Consider the following 18,433-nt stretch of genomic DNA (forward strand, 5'->3'; position numbering starts at 1 on the left):
AAATGGTTGGCAGATCAAGGCGATAACCCTGCTGAAATTTATGTGGAAACTAATGGAAATTAAAGTAGAGACCAAAGGAGGAGGAAGAGAGGCGGTACATATTCGAGAGTCGCAGCTTCCTAGGCGTGGCTCGTTATTGCATCGAAATGAGTTTTTAAATTAAATTTTCAAACATTGTCCCAGCGACTGTTTGCCTTCTCAGCGGCTTTAATTAAACGAGGCTGGTCGGGCTGCAAGTCGGATGTCGTGTTGAATTTTTTCACCCATTTTTATTGCTTCTGGTCCACTGTGACTGGTAGTGACAATTTATAGAGAGACTTGCAAAAACGATAGTTTGCCAACTATAGTTTCGTAACCGGTCGGACAGGACCACCGTTCGAAAATAGTTCCAATTGTTGAAACTAACGCCTGAGGCTCGAATAGACAATTTCGCGGTAGAAATACGAGAGGCCGAGTGAATTGCGTCGATGATGCACTCAGACATGGGTGCAAAAGTGGAAAAATTGAAATTCCATGACAACACGGTGTTCCCGTCAGCGGACAAAGATACGCAGAAACGCGAGGAAACAACGATTCCACTCTTTTCGAACGAGTTTGTTCCTGACAGAGGATCGTGTTTACTCTCTCAAAAGATTGCGTGCTCGGCTTGGTCGATTATAATTCGGCAAAATATCCGTTGGAGAACACTCGATGCTTTTCCACGCGCCTCCCAGCGAGTGGTGCTCGTACAGGCTCAACAGCGTTCGATTGATATTCATCGAGAGTTGTTGAAAACGTGTTAAGCTAGTCGGCCGATCGTTCGAATCTAACCGAGCCGTGGGATTTCGCGTGGAAAGGAACTAAAATACGTGGAAACCGAACCTGTTACCACGCGTTCAGTTCTGAATCGAAATGCATGGATCAAATCGAGTATCGAAGCTTGTAATTAAATTAAACGAATTTGTCGGTCGAGTCGAGTGGACCAGTGCCAGGAGCAGAGATCGTTGTACTAGCGAAAAATGATCGACCGAAGGAAAGGCCGCGTGGGTAGATGAAATCGTATCATTTTATGGGGAGAAACTTTCTACGATCGCGTGAAAAGGAAAGACATCGCGAAATCAGCATCTTCATCCGAGCACGAAGAGAGTCAAACGATAATGAGCGGAGCTCGCTGAATCCGCTACTAGATTTATTTCGGGCCGCTTTTATTATAAAGGTCAAGCGAATTCGCTCACGGCGAATCGGCGAATCTCTCAGTCGTTTTTCCTCGTACCACCGCCTCCCATAAATGTTGCATGAGTGCCCAAAGCAACTGGCATTAATAATTTAAGTTTCACGAGGAAAGGAACGCGGACACGGTCGTTTGAAGCGTCGCGACGAGCGGTCGTGAATGAAGCTACCTCTGGTTCGTTGGACCATCGAGAGCTCGGTTTTCCACCCGCTCCCGCGATTTTACCCCGGACAAATTATTTCATCCATTCGCTATCATCCATCCACCCCTCTTTGACCATGTGAATGCAACGAAATAAATTTCGACCACCCTTCGCGATACCCTGTTTCGTATTCTACCATCGCGCAAGCAAATAGACCGTGATTAATGTCGCATGGATTTCCGGCCGATCCTAGCCCCCGAAATATAATTCGTACGTGTTCCTATAGAAATGTACGATTTCGAGAGACAGCATTACATATTACTCGCAGCTAGACGAATTCATATTTTTTTCGTTAAAAAGAGAAAAGATTTGCCTCGTAGACGTATTTCTAGCATTCGGCAAAAACGCACGTTGAGACGCGATTTCGCAGTACCATGGCGGTGTTTGCACGACGTCGGTCACAGAAATAATATTGACATAGTACACTGGCGAACGGACAGAGACTTCCTTGTGGCTCGTAGTCGAGATAACTTTAATCTCTATCATAGTCTGGAACGCCTGGCGAGCTCACGGCAAACAAATATCCTTATCGCGGGCTATCGTGGTTGCTACGTCAGCCGATAACAAGAACCGCGCCATTTCGTGCTGAAAATCTAAATCCGCGAGCGAATAGTTTCCTGCGAACCGTACCAACTGCGATTGGTTCAGCGCCGAATCGATAACTGCCTTTGCCGTTTTCCGCCCGCAGGAAGAATTATTGTTCCTCGGGCTTGGCCGCTCGTATTTTCACCGATCGGGAAATCGCACGCCCCAGCCGGGACAAATTAGTCGCGTAGTCGAGGCGACAGGCTGTATAGGCACGATCCACGATCGATTTCACCAGCTAGAAGATCAAACTAGAGCAGCTAGCCAGCCAGCTACTAGATTCGGTCTTCCGTGTTTCAACGCGTTTCGTGTATCGCGGTTCGGCAGCAGCGCGTGAAACGGGAATCGCAGGAGGGCAGAGAGCCGAACAACGCGGCAATAAAATACGAGAGGGCTATAATCACGATCGCACGAAGATACCTAGCCGGTCGCAACTCCTTCGAGCCTCGACTCTCGCGCGTGTACATCGCTTCGCCAAAACTTTTTCTTCCCCTTTCCTCCGCCTGCCTCTCCTCCTCTTTGCTGTTCGCTCTGTTGGCCCCCCTTCGACCAAGCAGATTTCTTCTTCCTTCTCTCCTTTTCATTCTATGCGCTTCTTCCTTTCTCTTCCTCCCCTGCGGAGAGGATTTTTTGTCTTGGCCAGCTTTCGTGCCACCGCTGCACGACCGAGCCGCTGCATTTCCGTCATGCACGCTTCGTGAATCCCGTCGAAACAGCGTGATTTCCTTGGGCCTCTTTTACCCTTCCCCCCCGTCCCGCCCCGCCTCATTCTCTTTGCCCCTTTTTAAGAAGGCATTGACTCCTTGCCTACCGAGTGCATCGCCAAGCCGGACGAACCACCAGCTAGAACTCGTTGCATCTACCAACCGCGCCGATGCACTTTGATTCGTTCCTCTTTCTTTCGGTCGTAACTACCGCGTTGCGAGGGTAAATTAATCCAGCAACCACGACAAATTCGATCTCGTCTAACGGCCTGCCACAGAGTATACGAAACACGAAATTGAGAGACAGAGAGAAGAAACTATCAGTAAAACAGCGAAATTCCGAGCGAAGAATCATAATTTCGTCGAGATTGCGCGACGAGATAGGCGAATCGTATACGATACTTATCGCGAGTCCCCTGTCAAAGGCAAAAAGGAGAGAAGAAAAAGAGGATTCCTCGTTCTTCGAGGATCGGTGCCAGGCATCGGTGGAAGCAGCAGCACCAGCAGCAGCAACGGCAGCAACATCACCGGCATTACCAGCCCTCATCCTCCTCGCTGCAAGCATCCCTCCCTCTTTATTTCTCCTTCTACTCTGGTCTATCCGTCTGTCTCTTCTTCTCGTTGCACACCGAACGGTCAACCCGTTCTATCGTGACTCTCAGCCCTCGGTTGGGCCGAGCAAAGAAGTTGTCTCTCGGTTCCCAAGTCGAGTTATGCCTACAAGAGAGGGAACAACTACCGCGAAATAACCGACTATCCGAAAGAGCCGACGGTAAATAACTATAATTTCTTTTGGAGCCCGCTACGTTAGGGGGTTGAGTAGGTTGGCCAACACACGTGTACACACGCCGATAGAAGGATACCACAGAGAGAGGATGGAAGAAGAGGAAGAAGAAAGCTAGGAAGAACGGGCCGAAGAAGACGGAGAGGAGAAGAAAGAAAGAAAGAAAGAAAGAAATTGTGAGGAAGAGCGAGGAAGAAAAAGAGTGGGAGAGGAGAAGGAAAGGACGGAGGAGAAGAAGAGCGGTTAGGTCCGCGAGGCTGACCAGAAGAAGCAGAGGTGTGGAGGGGATGAAAGCGGGCCCATCTGAGTGCAACGACCCCTTCTGTTAGGTCAGCTACCCCACGAAACGAAGCAACGCGAACGGACCGGACGAACGGACAGACGGACTGGGCTGGTGGTGGTCGGCCGGACATACGGATGGACAGATGTACAGACGAATGGACAGTCGGATGGACGAACTTGGAGAATCGTGTAATCGCACGGAGAGAGTAACCGCGACGCGATGCGATCCGATGCGATCCGATGCCATACGTTCTCTCGCCAACACCGTGACTCGATTCGATACTCCAGGCTGAACCTGCCTCCTCCGATTCTACGAACCGATCCTCGAACCTTTGATGCAGCAGTAGCGTCCAGCCACGTAGCCCTTGCTATCCAGGAGAGATCGATTTATGTAACTTGCCTCGAATCTGGGTTAGGTCCATTCTACGAATCGATTGTCCTCCCAACGTAGCAACGATTTATGTAAATTCCAATAAATTTCCTCCCCGGTAAAAGCATAAAATTACGGCTTTTACCAACTACACCATACCGTGGCACTATCGTAAAATGTTTCCAAATTCACTTCCGAATTGCTTTTCCCCTGCTTTTATCAGAAAACAACGTTCGGCCAGCGGGAGTACAAACACTCTGCCGAACCTTTGGAAAAGCCTGGTATCGAGTTACATGTTTTTCCGAATCTACGTTTCGAGATCGAAACGAAATATCGACGTGTAAGGTGGAACAAAGGAAATCGACGAGAGTTTCCATTCGAGGGAAGTCGAAGGCACAAAGCTCGGGCTATGATATTGGAAACGAAGGTGAAACTTACCGAGAATAGGAAACACAATACAGTATCGAGAACCGCGGCCGCAACACGATCTAAAGATCGATTGCCTCGCATTTAGCTACGTTTTACCAGCCAAGTAGAATCGAGGCGCGGTCTGACCACCTACGTACTCACGGCATAATCTACTTACGAGCCATCGTTCCTTCCACGCGATTCCAAGCCAAATTAACGCTTTAATAGATAACGATTTAACAAATAAACATTCGCATTCGCGTTGGCAATAATAAAAGATTTATTCTTAACATTGTAACTGGCCTGCACAAAACGTATTCTAATTGCTGATTGCGAACAATGGGCAAACTGTACAGAATTTTGACCGGGTCCGCATAACTTTCCTCGTGAATCACGAGGACCGTTTCATAGCCGCGTGCCTTGAAAGATGCAAGCCACTTTCATCGCAACAATACGCGTAGAAGTGTGTCGTATAATTTAACGAACCTATAAATAAAGTAGCTTTATGCAACAGCAGAATGTATGATTACAAAACGTATGGACGATCGAGGATATATCGAAAAGCGGTATTGATTCTTTCAAGGAATAGCCGCTCCTTAAGAGACGTGGCTCTTGACACGCGATATACGCCACGTTAAATCCTTTTAATATCGACGCAGTCGCGCGCCGCACCCATGTAAACAGGTGTACGGAACGACGCGACGGCAGCTCGAACGAGTTGCATCCTTGCGAAAGAGAAGAGTGCAACGTACACGGCAATTTGCACGGGTTCAGCTTGCAACGGACCAAACGCATCTCGCGTGCATCGACCTATGCAGCCAGAAAACTACTTCTCGTAATATCGACACGGTTCTCTGTATTATTGTTACGAATACCGTCCATGAAACACGTTACAGTGAGGTGTTCCTTTATCGAGAGAAGCAATTTGTCGATGTATTCTCCCGCAGGGTATAGTTTTTTCAAACTATTTTATACAGCGACGCAACGATGGAACGCGAATGCAACGCTGGTACCGATCAACGTGCTGTGCAGTTGCAACGAGAAGCGGCTATGAAAAGAGAAAAAGAAAGGAAGAAAGAGAGAGGGGAGGAACCGATGGCAAGGCGCCAGATAAGAGAACTCGCCGGATGAAAAAGTTATAAATAAGCGTTGCGTTCGACGACGTGTTGGTTGCTAATACAAATACAGAGATCGTTTTCTTGACACCGATCGTGGACCAATTAACGCGTCACGCTGTCTTCGAATCCTCCGGGACATGGAAATCCCGGCTCGCGTTTGGAAATCAAATCGACCGTTCGCTGATTGGTCCCGCAGAGACACAGTCGATCGATGTTCTCCTTTCCTTCCTACAGTTTCACGCGTCTCGCGAGGGAGGCGAGCGGGAACACGACGATGCCCCGTGTCTACGTCCGCGTAGCGATGCTGCAGTTTTATTTTTGGGAAAGTTTATGCGCTGCTCGAGGATTTTAATAATAGGCAGCGTTTCTACGGGCGGGGCCATGCGGATAGTGCATGGTCCGCCTGTAAAACGAGCTCGCAAGCGTTCCTTGCTCGAAATAGTGATGCGAACCGCGTAGATGAGCGAAACGCAGCCGATGTAACGTTATCAAAGATCAAACACGTGCCTGCTATCCACGTTCTCTGATAATGGAAACGGTTCTAACGCGGAATGGAAAGTTTCGCTCAACTAGACACCCGTCTACCTGCAATAGTTTTAAACTTTATTTTTTTTTTTTTCCATCTAACCCCACGGTCTGTAACCTTCTGTCGCGAATAGCATCGAGGAGCGGGCGTATAAAAATTTTACGAGCGTCGCTCCATTGTTCTCGACGCGAATACATTGACGCGCAACAACTCGTGTACCAGCGACGCAGCGACCAGTCGAAAAACACCGCAAAATTCCACAAATCCTGGTGGTGCACTTTGAAAGATCGACAAAACAATAATAACGAACGAATGAGCCCACAGGGATTCGGTAACGGAAATAGCTTTCCCGTATTCGATTCGAAAACAATTCCTACGAATTCTATTTCCGTCGTGGAAGCAACGTTTGCTTATCAATCGAGACCGCTGCTATCCTCCTTTGCTATTTGGCCGAGCGAGATCGGCTAGCCAAATATTTCTCGTGCAACGTTCAAACAACCGAACGTCTATGGTAAATAAAATGACCCGACGATGTCAAGAGGAGATGGAAAAATGGAACGGAGAAGAGATAGAACTGATGGACGAAGAGAAATCGGGACACTTAGGCTGTAAGCAGCCGATTAAGGTCTAAGGCAATTGCAGCGGTGCATCGCGGTGCATGGTGGTGCATCGAAAGGCGAAAGGCGAAAGGCAAGGCAAAGCGAGAAGAGTCGGTGCTGGAGCTGAAGACGAAGTTGCCTAGCAGGGGCTAAGCGGGCAGGGCGAGGGGGGCAAGAAACTGTCGGTGGGCGGCGTGGAAGCGGGCGACGTCGACTGGCAGGGCTGCCGAGGGGCGAGAGGAAACCACCAATGACGGCGGTATAGGGGCAATGGAGGGCAACGCACCCAGTCAGCCTTGGCATGAATTGAGTCTAGCAATGCGAAAGTAAGGTTAGCAAGCGCATTAGCGCCGCGTCCAGCTAGCTGCCTCTCCCCGCACGCTTGCAGCCCGAGTGCATCTCTGTTCCCTCTCGCAGGCTTGCCAGCTCCTCGTCTCCGGCCAGGATTTTATCGTACCTCCGATCCTCGAATCGTCGCCTTCTTCAACGCCTCTGACGAATTATCCGACCCCGGTCCCCTAATGTCGAGTCCATGGAATTTCGGGGCAAAATGAGCTGACGTTGGCACGCAATGTACTCGTGACTATCGCGTAACACGCGACAATTTGGCAAATGATTTCCTTAGCTGAAACTTATTTCTTCGGGGAGATTTTGAAGCATGTTAAAGGAGAAGATTAAAATCGATTAATTACCGTGTAATTTTTGCACGATCATCGTCGAGCAACGTCCAGCAAATATTCGTGTATTCGAAAACCGTTCGCGTGACTCCTGCACGGAAGTGTACCTGGTAGCGGAAATAATTACCCCTATTTATCTTACAGTTAACCGAGTGCAAGCGTGCCCTGCAGCAACTGCATCCTCCGGCACACTTTGCTAAAATGACAAAGCGAAATGGCCACGAACTTCCCTAAAACTTCTCCAGGGAAAAAGTACCGATGCCTTAGCCCGGCTCGGAGAGTTCGCGAATATCAAGTTCTCCGCTTTCGTACAGATTTCGTGGTATAGGTAGCCTTGAGGAGCGATGGTTAAAACGCGTTTGCAACGGGGACAGAAATTGATCGCTAACTCTTGCGACATCTTCCCCATCGTGGGTAACGCATAAATTATTCATGCTCGTAAAATAAGAAAACTAAAGAAAAAAAAAGAAGAAGAAAAGAAAAAGCTCAGCCCCGCGATCATTCGCGAAATCCGTGCCACCGATAACCAGCCGACTCCCATCGTAAATTTCCGCAAAAATACCCGAAAGGCCGTTCTCTTTGAATACAGGTCATGGAAATTCGATCCGATAGAAAAAGATGAAATGTGTTGCGTCCGAGTAAAAGTCGAAATTCGTGCGAAACTGCATAGCCGAGCTGGTGCAGCCGATGCAGGCGATCGCGTCGGGAAAAGAGCTAGTGGCATGCGAGTAAAGCGGCGTGGCGACGAGTGTGGAAGAGAGGCATGGGGAGCAGAGGAAGAACGTCAGCCTCGAGAGGCGGTGGAACGGAGAAAGAGGAAGTCGGAGAGAGATAAGAGATGATAAACAGAGAGGAACGAATCGCGAAACGAGCGAATGCAGCGGTGCAACCGAGACGGCTAGAATGCAACTCGAACGAGGAACAAAGTGCAACGTCCTGTGGTGGGGGCAGTAGTTGGCGAGAGTGGGGATCGGCGCGCTGCTTTTGAAAAAACCGCAAAGCTTTAAGAAGGCGCGCGGCACCCCCCACCCTCGAGTACTACGCGAGCAACTAGCGGCCGACATAGACAAGCCTCGCGCTTACTATTACTGGAAAATAGTTCGAGCTCCGTGGCTCGTCGCGGGAAATCGTCGCGGAAAATTGTCGAGGATATTTATCGATCGGTGAAAAAGTGTTCGGCGATCCTAAGCCGGTTGGTTCTAGGAGAAACGTTTTCGCTATTCGGAAAAATCGCTTGGTAGAAGATGAAATTCCGAGGCAACAGCTAGCTTCCATTTGCCGTCGGAAAAACGGAGAACGATCGGTGTATCTCGAGAATTTGTCGATGGAAAATACGATCCGTGAAAATCGCTCTTCCAAGAGGGGTGAAAACTTAAATCGGCCTGGCACCATTTGGCTAAACGGAATTTGGGGAATCATCGAAATCGATATAACTTTTAGAGCGTTGCATTGCTGTTTGAAAAATTCGCTCTTTGCTGAACTATTCAGCGTCGACTTTTCCAACAATCGGGATGGATTTATCCCGTAAAACACGATTGAAATCGACCTGGCTCCACCCTTTGTAATCCTCGCTTGCTGCTACGAGCGATCGAATTTCGTGGAAATTCAATTACCATCTTTGGAATGGAACACGCATCACACTGGCGCTTGAAAAACGGCAAGAAGCTCGTCCTTTTATGGCTAGTCACCAAAAAGGAATCGAATTTACCGTATCTTTAGGACTACTCGTGGATTTTTGCAAAGGAATGACGGTGATACGCAGGAGCAACTGTGCTTCGAATGATAAAGTGCGCGTTCGTGGGTACCGTCGATAATTTACAACCTCGATTAATACGCGAAAACGTTTTATCGATCGGCATAGCATTTTTTCGAGCACTTTGGGATTCGCGATTTATTAGATTGGGCGAAGAAATTTTGCGCATATCGGTCGAAGCAGGAAGATTTACTGCCTGCTGTTGTGCGCACGGCAATCGTTTAGCAACACGCTGTATGATTTATAGCGCGGGCTTCGCCTCCGTATTATAATTTTAGGGGTTGAAAGGGGAGGCCGGCATTCGATTGACGGCTAATTTATTACGCGCCCGAACTTCCTGCTTTTACAATGTTCATACTTTGTTAGAAGCGTTCAGAAAATGTTTCTCTTTACGAGGAAGACTTGCATTCACTTTGAACAACGTTGTTCAACTTCTCGTCCGTCTTTGTAACTCGAGAGTTCCTTTTACTTTCTTACCTCGACAATTACATCATCGTAACTATGTTGTCGGCATAATAGCAATATTATTCAAAATTCCGTCCTTCTTCTGTAACGTTAATTAATAATCGCCATAAGATAGCCGTCGATTTTCGAGCACGCGAAGCTTTCCGCTCAGCTTTATTCGGTCGACGACTGTTCGAACGATCGCGAAATTATTCAACGACCTGTGTCGGTGCACCGCGTGATCCGCAATTGCATTTAGACAGGTGGCTAGGCTATGGACACGCCGTGCCCGTAAACCGCTTATACCGCCTGACGATACACTCTCCGGGAGCACGTGGAAAATTGGAATCGCGAACGAACGTATGCGCGCATTGTTAACATAACTCGCACGTGTGTCACGCGTCTCGCGTATGTTGCGCACGTATCTCGCACGTACGCTTCGTTCGAAGGCATATCATCCGTCGGATGCTGTTTGGTGCATAGCTGACACGCTTTTCCGTCAATTCATTTCCATGAATTTCCGTGAAACTCATATTTTCTGTCTGACAAAAACCTAATATTACCGTCTACGTTCAGCTATCCGAACCGGCGACAAGTAAAACGATAGAAATATCTTGAGAGCAAACGGTAAAGTTCTAGGATAGCTAGTAGCCGTTCGTCTGGACAGGTGTTCTCGTCGTTTGCATTGTTCCACGTTTCAGAGTTTCAATTTCGTGCCGATCTAGCTACGTTCCACGCTTCTTCTATTTCCTCCGGAATTCAATTCGGCCGAACAGTATTTCAAGATCGACGCTTCGGTTCCCTTGGACTCTGAAGGAATCGTTTCAATGGCAAAAGCAAATGCAGCCCGGATAAACAAGCCGGAGGATTCCAAGATCCTGGGCCAGCAACGGCGGTATTCTTTAGCCCGAATCTTGCAACAGCGGGGGGGCTAGCAAGAGCCTTCCTCGCATCATTTGCGAGATTAAAGTGCAGTCACGAGCACCTACCACGTTGAGCCGAACCTCTTCGCTTCTGCTCGAGCTTGTGCACGTACGAGAGATCTAATCTTTTATCGTGGCACGTACTGAAATCTCGGTAATCGCACCGACACCCTACCGCGCTTGGGAAACAAGAAATGGCACAATCTTGCCGCCTGAATTCGAGTGCTCGCACGGGAATGTTCAAGTGAGAAATTGAAAGTAACGCTGTTTATTCATTTTCACGCTACGCTAGTTGAAACGCGCATCCATCCTAGGATTCACTTTGATTAAAATGTAGCAACGGATTATATAGATGATCTGAAACTTTTGATCTGTAGTGTATCGCTTAATGACAGCATTCTAGGAACAGTGAATTGAGTGAAATTAAGGGGATCATAAAAAGTGTATAAACGCGTGTAATGAAATAGTGTAGAAGTGATGTAGTTCAACTTCGAAAACCTCTCATAAAAATCACAAGGAGGACATCCCTGATTCTCCCATCAATTATTCCACAATATACAGCCCATCCTTGGAGTAATCTTTCCTAAGTGGTCGTTATCGCCCTGTGTAGTATGTGTGAGGGAAAATGTTTAGGTGAGAATTTGTCGGGCTAGTATGCTTGTTGCGACGAGTAGTGAACGAAAGTTTCACTAGACGAGTTTCGCTATTGCGGAAATTTATCGGTATTTTCAAGCGAATTTGTAGGAAAGTTACTACGGAGAGTGGCTAATGTACACCACGAAACTAGACAGTCCTAGGTGATTGCTGCAAATACGGTCCACCATGCAAATTGCAATAAGTTGAATTAGGAAACTATTTTATCCCTGATTGTTTACTGAAAGGAACCTGTACGATATGATAGTTTGATGTATGCATGTAAAATATTCATGGTAACCACTATTCACTAAAGCACCCCTTCAGGGATCTTTTTAAGCTCCGCGTGCTGCATATAGGATCCCTCTATGCATCGAAAATCCACTAGATTACCCTTTATCGACTGAAATATGGACAGAGTCGAGTCACTGCAGGGGAGCAGAATCTTTAGGGATGAAAGATAATGATGGTACGAACGTAAACTGCATCATCGATTAGTCTTAGAAGTTTGCAAGATCTACGTTGCGAATTGACGTTTGAAATGTTCGAATAATTCGATCGAAGAAGAACGAGGTAGGGCCAACCGTGATTAAACTATCAATGGCTTCCATGCATCAACTGAGATATTCTCTGAGCTAGATACATTACCCTAGAACAATCTGATCTCTTCGATTTATCGCGAGTTCACCGGTTTGGCCGCGTTAATGCGAGCATGAATTTGTTATGGCAATCCTTTGAAATCCTTCCACTCTGATAATGGTAGCATTTATTCTGCAAACGAGCGCGCTACTTTCACTTTACAATTACTCGAAAGTTCTAGTTTGAGTTAGAGGCTGGTTAACTTCTCACCGACAGCAAAGAATCCTTTGCAAGTAGGCTTCAGTGATGTTAACCACGATTAGATCGATCCTCGAATTGCGAGTCTAAATCGTACCAGTCTGTCTATCTGACGTATTCGAGGAAATCAATGCACCGCGACCTATAAATGCAGCGTCTATCCGTCGAATTGCATCCGTAACTATTCATAGCTTCAAGTTTCAACTGCTGGTTGTAATTGTTGCGCGTTCAATAGAACAGGGTTGAATAATTAACGAAGGATACCACGAGATCTCTACGACGCGAACAGAGCTAACCAAGTTCCACTGATGCTCTTTCATACTTAATGACCCGATATTTAGAAAAGTATAACAATTAAAATAAGATTTGAACGACTTATAGCATCGCATTCAGCGGAGGAATAGTTCTCGCATAGTGGCAGAATGCGACGAAATCCGTGTTTAAATCCGCGTTTAACAAGCATTTACCGGCATTAAAACGGTCGCAGGGATTATCAGGGTGTATGGTGCACGGGCAATTATACGTTGCGCCGCGACGGATGAAATGCAGCGGGCAAAGGCCGGACGAATTAGTCAGGCCAACGGAACAGGCTTATGCAATTTAGCAAGGCGTCGTTGTTTAACACACGGTGCACGGTGCGGCTCGATCGTAGGGTACACCCTTTCGCATGCGATCTTCTGCGGTGTCTAACCTCAGGACCAGCCTCGAGTTACAAAAAAGCTGGGATAGATAATGAGCGTACAAGCTGGCTACTTAGTAACTCGAGAGCACTCGAGGCCGATGCACCGCATGAAAAGGTGCGCGTTGCCATCTGGCAGGCATTGTCCGCGATCCTCTGCAAATCACTGTGCGTCGCGGTACACTTTCTGCAAAGCGTCGTCTCGCTGTTTTCTTGAATACCGCTCGTTACGGATTTGCGGTCACAACCCCGTTTTCGCTCCTCTCTTTATTCTGCCGGTACACCGTTTTCATTTTTTTCAGTCACCGTATCATTCACGGAACAGGGTGCGGTTTGTACTTTGCTCTCTTTCTTTCCACCTGAGGTTTAGACACAGCAAATTCGGATCGTTTATCATAATGTTATTGGCATGCACCGGTGAAGAGCAACTGCGAACGACGTCAATGGTAACTGGTGCCCTAATGCCCTACGGACCTTCTGCTGGGCGGGAAAACGGTGGCAAAAGGGGCGGATAAACTACTTCGCAGCCACTGAGCTTTTATGCTTCGTCGTGACGCCATAAAAATTGAAGACGATATCCTTTCGTTTTACGGTTGCCGTTTGAGGGTTTTACAACCCCATTTCCAGAAAATTATTTTTCCAAATGTAACGTCTTTTGTTTCAGCTTCGATTCCATCTCTCAATCTTTACACGCTTTCTTCTATTATAAAGCTGGATAAAAAAAAATTTATTGGTCCCTCGATTGTGACAGAACGTCGAAAAGGCGAACCGGTGATAGAGTTATGACGGTAATAAAGTCGTGACGATCCCCGGTCCGGTTTCTTAATTATCCGACTGCTTTCGTGTACGCTCGATCGACCGACCGACTTGTTCGCGACCGCTCTTCAAACGCGTCAAACTTTCAGATGGCGGACTGTAAGATACCCTGTCGAAAGTAATCGACGATAAAATGTTGTCGAAATTTTAACGTGTGAGCGCCGCTGTCAGAATCGTTTAAAACACACGAAAAGTCTGCAGGTAATAAAACGTCAAAAAGTGTAACTAATAAGAGATAAAAGGGCGGAAAAGAAGTAGAAAAAGAAGGGTCGAAAAATGGCAGCGCTCTATTTAACTAATAACTCGTATTTCGCGTTCTCTGGCCCACCTTGGTCGCTTGAAGTAATTTTATTTCCTTCAAAACCCTCCCTCGTCGTTTAAACGAGACGCCTCTCACGTGGAGAACCCTCGCTCTTTTTCTTTAGTAGCCCGCGGCATCGTTCCCGTTGTTCGTCCAGGTGTGCCAGTATAAACGGAGGGACGCGGAGGAGGAGAAGACTGACGCTGCGAAAAAGCGGCGCCAAGCGGGCAATTCCCATTTCAGCCGGTGCACCGCATTTTCCTTGACCCCGACTACGTAATGTCGCGCGTTCACGTTCTCTATAGTGAAAGCAACGTGAAAAACCAGGCGTTTCAAGCGTTTGCTTGCTTGCCCAGTGCCTCGTTAGATCCTACCGTCCCCTTTTTCTAACCTTTGCTTATCCTGCTGCTCGAAAATATTATCATATTCACGAGGAATCTACTATCTTACACGTACGACGAATTCCCTTAATAGCCGTACAACGATAAAAACGATATTATAACCATGAAATTCGAGGAGAAAGAACGATACTTGGTAAAAATTTCCATCGTTCTATTTTCGTGTGATTTCGAACGAACAACGTTGTTCAGTTCGCGTAGTCTCGCAATTTCCCCGCGAGAAAGAGAAATCTTTGAACCGGATCGAGCACAGCGCTGCGAAAAACGAAGAGTCGTTTTAGATTCCGGTCTGCGAGCGGCGTGATTAAAGCATGGCAAACGTTTCGAGGGAAGCAAAGGGTGGAGAGGTAAGCGAAACAACACAGCGGGGCAGGAAAGGTGCACTCGGGGAACTCGTCTAAGCGCCGCGCCGGTGAGTGCTATTGAGCACGCGTGAAATTAAAATCAGGTCACTGCCGCCAGAACGATCGCTCTTGATATTTTCAGCTCGACTCAAACTATCGCGTTCCGTGTACGTGTGTGATCGTTCATGGTGCACTTGTAGTTGGACGATCGATAGAATCAACCCGTTAACATGTTGACTCTAATTTACAACTAGTCAGGTATAAGGAAAGTTAAAAAGATCAGACGCCCTACTATCATGCGTCTTACTACGCCCGGCTGGATCTACTGCGGCAATCTACTATGCAGGCCCGTCAAGTGTACCCGACTGACATATTAAGTACATCGACTCGGTAATTTCTCCGATCGAACAACGTGAATGTCAAGCATCGTTCAGCTTCTAACTCACGTTGAACCCGTTAGATAACCCGAATGCAGAGTGCACGTTTCAGCGGTGCTATTCGAGGCGCGAATCGTGTCAGAGAAAAAATGCATGGGCCGAGCGTTCTATATAGGCATGAATGTTTGAAGCGGTAGAAAGAAGATGGTTGTAAGCACGAAAAGTCATTGCAAAGGGCGAGAGGGAAGAAGAAGAGGACGCGGTCGTAAAGTTGAACCACGCTGGCTGCGAGTCATTTGACCTACATTGTTCGTTTGGCTTAAAGTCGTCGAGCGAGCGAGCGGGCGGTTGGCAAAGCGGTTTTGCAGCCGTTTGCAACGAAGCAACACGTTCGTCGTTAAAAAGGCGAGCGTGCAGCGTGGTCGTAGGTCTGTAGATTTCTGGTCCGATCAGGCACCGCTTTTGCATATTCGATCGATGTCCGATAGGAGCTCGACTCATTCGGAACGAACGCCGGTCGTGTCAGCTGCAGTCGATAGATGGTGGCGCGTTGCACTCTCTCGTTGCACGCGCCATCGATTCACAGATATCACCGCCAACGATACGCGCACTTAACGCCACTTACCAAATTTCAATCGAACGTATTTCTCCAAAGATATTGGCTTACGCTTCGTTTTATCGTTCCTAAGGCTCCTTCGAATTCACGAGGACACTTCTTGCCCGAGTATCGATAAGTGCATCGACGCCTGAGCAACGAGAACCAAGCGGGCGAGGCGACAAGAATGAACGATCAAAGCTGGGCGCGGTTAAGAATAGAATTACCACTGCTTGTCAGTGGTATTTAATGTATCCAACAAATAGTAGAATTTATCGGAATTCTCGCGAACGAAGAAGACTGAGTTGCCACCTTTAAGGAGGATTTACTCTGGCCAAGAACCAATGCTTTCTCTGCGAGCGAGTGTTTCCTTAGAGATACCAGGCCGCAGGCTAAATCGAGGATAATTGCGTAGCCGCGCAAACTTCTGGCATAATCGCGACGCTTCCTCTGCTACTTTGCGCGCGTTTACCCGTCGTATAATGGGGACCAAACCGGAAGAGATTCCGGCAAACCGTGCAAACGTTCCCCGAACATTTCGGGGATGATTAATGGAAGGGTAGAAGCGAAAAAAAAGAGATTTGTTTCCCTGGTTGGCGAAAATTCATTCGCGCCCGGGTGAAGCGTCTCGATGCAAATAGAAAAAAAATTTTGTGGATGCTGTTGATGCCGCATAATGGAAAAACAGTGTACGCTTGCATCGTTGTACGCTGTCACGTTCATCCCATTGGATAACCGATTCGAGGGACTGTCCATTATCTTTTTTCCTTTCCATTCGTTCTCCACCTATCTCTCGACACCCCTCTTCGTTACTTCCAGCCCAAAATATTTGCTGAAACGCCCAATGAACTTTAGTTATATTCCGATCGAGTAGCAGCGAATAAGAGCATTTTCGACGAGTAAGATTACCCTCCATTTGTATAATGTCAACGGTGTAGTCGTCAGAACGTCGACCATGAAAACCCGGGGACGCGAAAGATTTATCGGTTCGTTCCTGTCCAAAGTCACGAGGTAGACTAGTTCGCGGTCCGTAACAATTGGGGCATAAGAATCATGTTTTCCATGCTCGAGAGCACGGCACGATTTTCGAGCGAATCGAGCATTTTATTTATTCACGACTCTGGGCAAAATTAGCATCGACCATTACCAAATTATCGACGGGAAATCGATTTCCGAACGCGTCAGGGACACTTCTCGGTCAACCATGTGTTCAGTGACCTAAACCCTGACGACCCATGGAAGAACTGCCTGGAAAATTCTTTTTCGACCTAACGAAGACCCATGTGACTTATATGTAGAAATTTATATAATCACTTAGCACTCAAAGATAAAATACCTGCTGTTGAAAGTCATTTTAAAATAAACTCTCAGGTCACGAACGAACGAAGGGGGGAGAATTTGGCTAGCGAAACGTATACTCACGTCTTGGGCAGAGAGAATCCTCGTTGCAGACTGAATGGTTGTGTTTCCCGAGTGAGGTCGATGATGCAAGGATTCGGCGGTATTGTCTCGAGAGCAGACACTTCTGTACCAGGGCAATCCACTCGAGCTGTCTCGTCTGTTCCGATATTTCCTCCACACGTGCCTGCAAAACGAAACAAGACAAAACGCTCATTCTCTCTTCGACGCATTTAATTTCAACGGTTTTGTTCCGTCCGTCGACAATGGAACTTTTAGCCGATTCGAAAGTCGTGTTTTTTCAAGCTTTAAAAGCAACAAGTAACTTTCGATCCACCTGGTATATAGCCTTTTAGAAGTAATTTCAATCGCGAAAAGAAAACACGGAATGTAACGAGGAGAAATTTTTTCCAACCACAAAGAATAATTCTTCATAATTGGTCTTTGAACGGATCTAGCGACCGGAAAATTGAAATAGTTATAAATGAATCACCCTTCTGAGCGTGGGTTGGGTTTTAATAAATCAGTAACACGTGGTCGTTTTAATTAGCAAACTACGTATAGTTTCGCACGTCTGTAGCAATTATTTCGACAGGAGAATCTCGAAACTGTGACTATAATTTTCTAGCAAACTAGATGATTCTGTGCGAGCATAGAAAATAATTTGAATACATCCGCGAGTAGTTGAACAGCCATCGAATAAACTGTTCTCCTATGAACCCGGCACAATCCTCTTCTCGTTGCCACAATTTCAGCAATAACATCGGCTTAGTTGGTTCTCTTTGGTTAGGTTGGAAATCTGCGAGTTTCCGGCAACTAACGAATCCATGGAATCGGTTCTTATTGTTAGAACGGCGTTAACGGAACGGGAACTTAAGGCTAGAGTTAATTTTTCGGGATCAAAGGCTTCGGGAATATTTGAATTTTATGTGTTCGATGGCGATTCCACCAAGGGTAGAAAAAAACTTGCGTTTAAAACCCTTATGAGAAAAGGTGAAAAGTAAAGAGTCACCGGCGAAAGGGTTGAAACTATATATCTTGTCTTCCAAACAAAAGGAAAGAAGATGAAAACATTCCACTGGATTATTTGCAGAGAATTCAATTTCCCAAGAGAACGGTGCGAGGATTGCGTGATTCGACCAGCATAGTTTACGTTTCCAAGGTCGAGACAACCCCTATTCACCGACACCACCCTCCCTTATCGTCGTCGCGTAGGTGTCAGAATCGCAAGGGTTTAGGTGCCTGTACGTTGCAAAGGATTAGAGATTAGGATACAACAAAGACGACAATCGATCAGGCCTCTTTCCTGCAACGATGGTGGTTGTTAATCGTGAGTCGGTTCGACAGTGATCGAGTCGCGTGCGACGCACAAGCTGACTAAGTCTTTAATTGCTCCATTAATCAACGTCGAGGGGTTTCGCTTTCGCAAGACAGCCTGGTGGCGAGTGTGTCGTCTTATTCGCAGTTATA

At 47.0% G+C, this 18,433-nt stretch overlaps 1 protein-coding gene across 1 annotated transcript in view; it reads right to left on the minus strand.

Moving 5' to 3' along the window:
* The window catches only part of LOC117603192 (uncharacterized), a 44,853-nt gene that overhangs the window by 22,163 nt on the left and 4,257 nt on the right, over nt 1-18,433 (minus strand). Inside the window, exon 3 of the mRNA XM_034322086.2 lies at nt 16,988-17,150. Coding sequence (XP_034177977.2) covers nt 16,988-17,150 — 163 coding nt within the window. The remainder of the gene's footprint in view (nt 1-16,987; nt 17,151-18,433) is intronic.

Source organism: Osmia lignaria, chromosome 4 (assembly GCF_051020975.1).
Source record: "Osmia lignaria lignaria isolate PbOS001 chromosome 4, iyOsmLign1, whole genome shotgun sequence".
Lineage (NCBI taxonomy): Eukaryota > Metazoa > Arthropoda > Insecta > Hymenoptera > Megachilidae > Osmia > Osmia lignaria.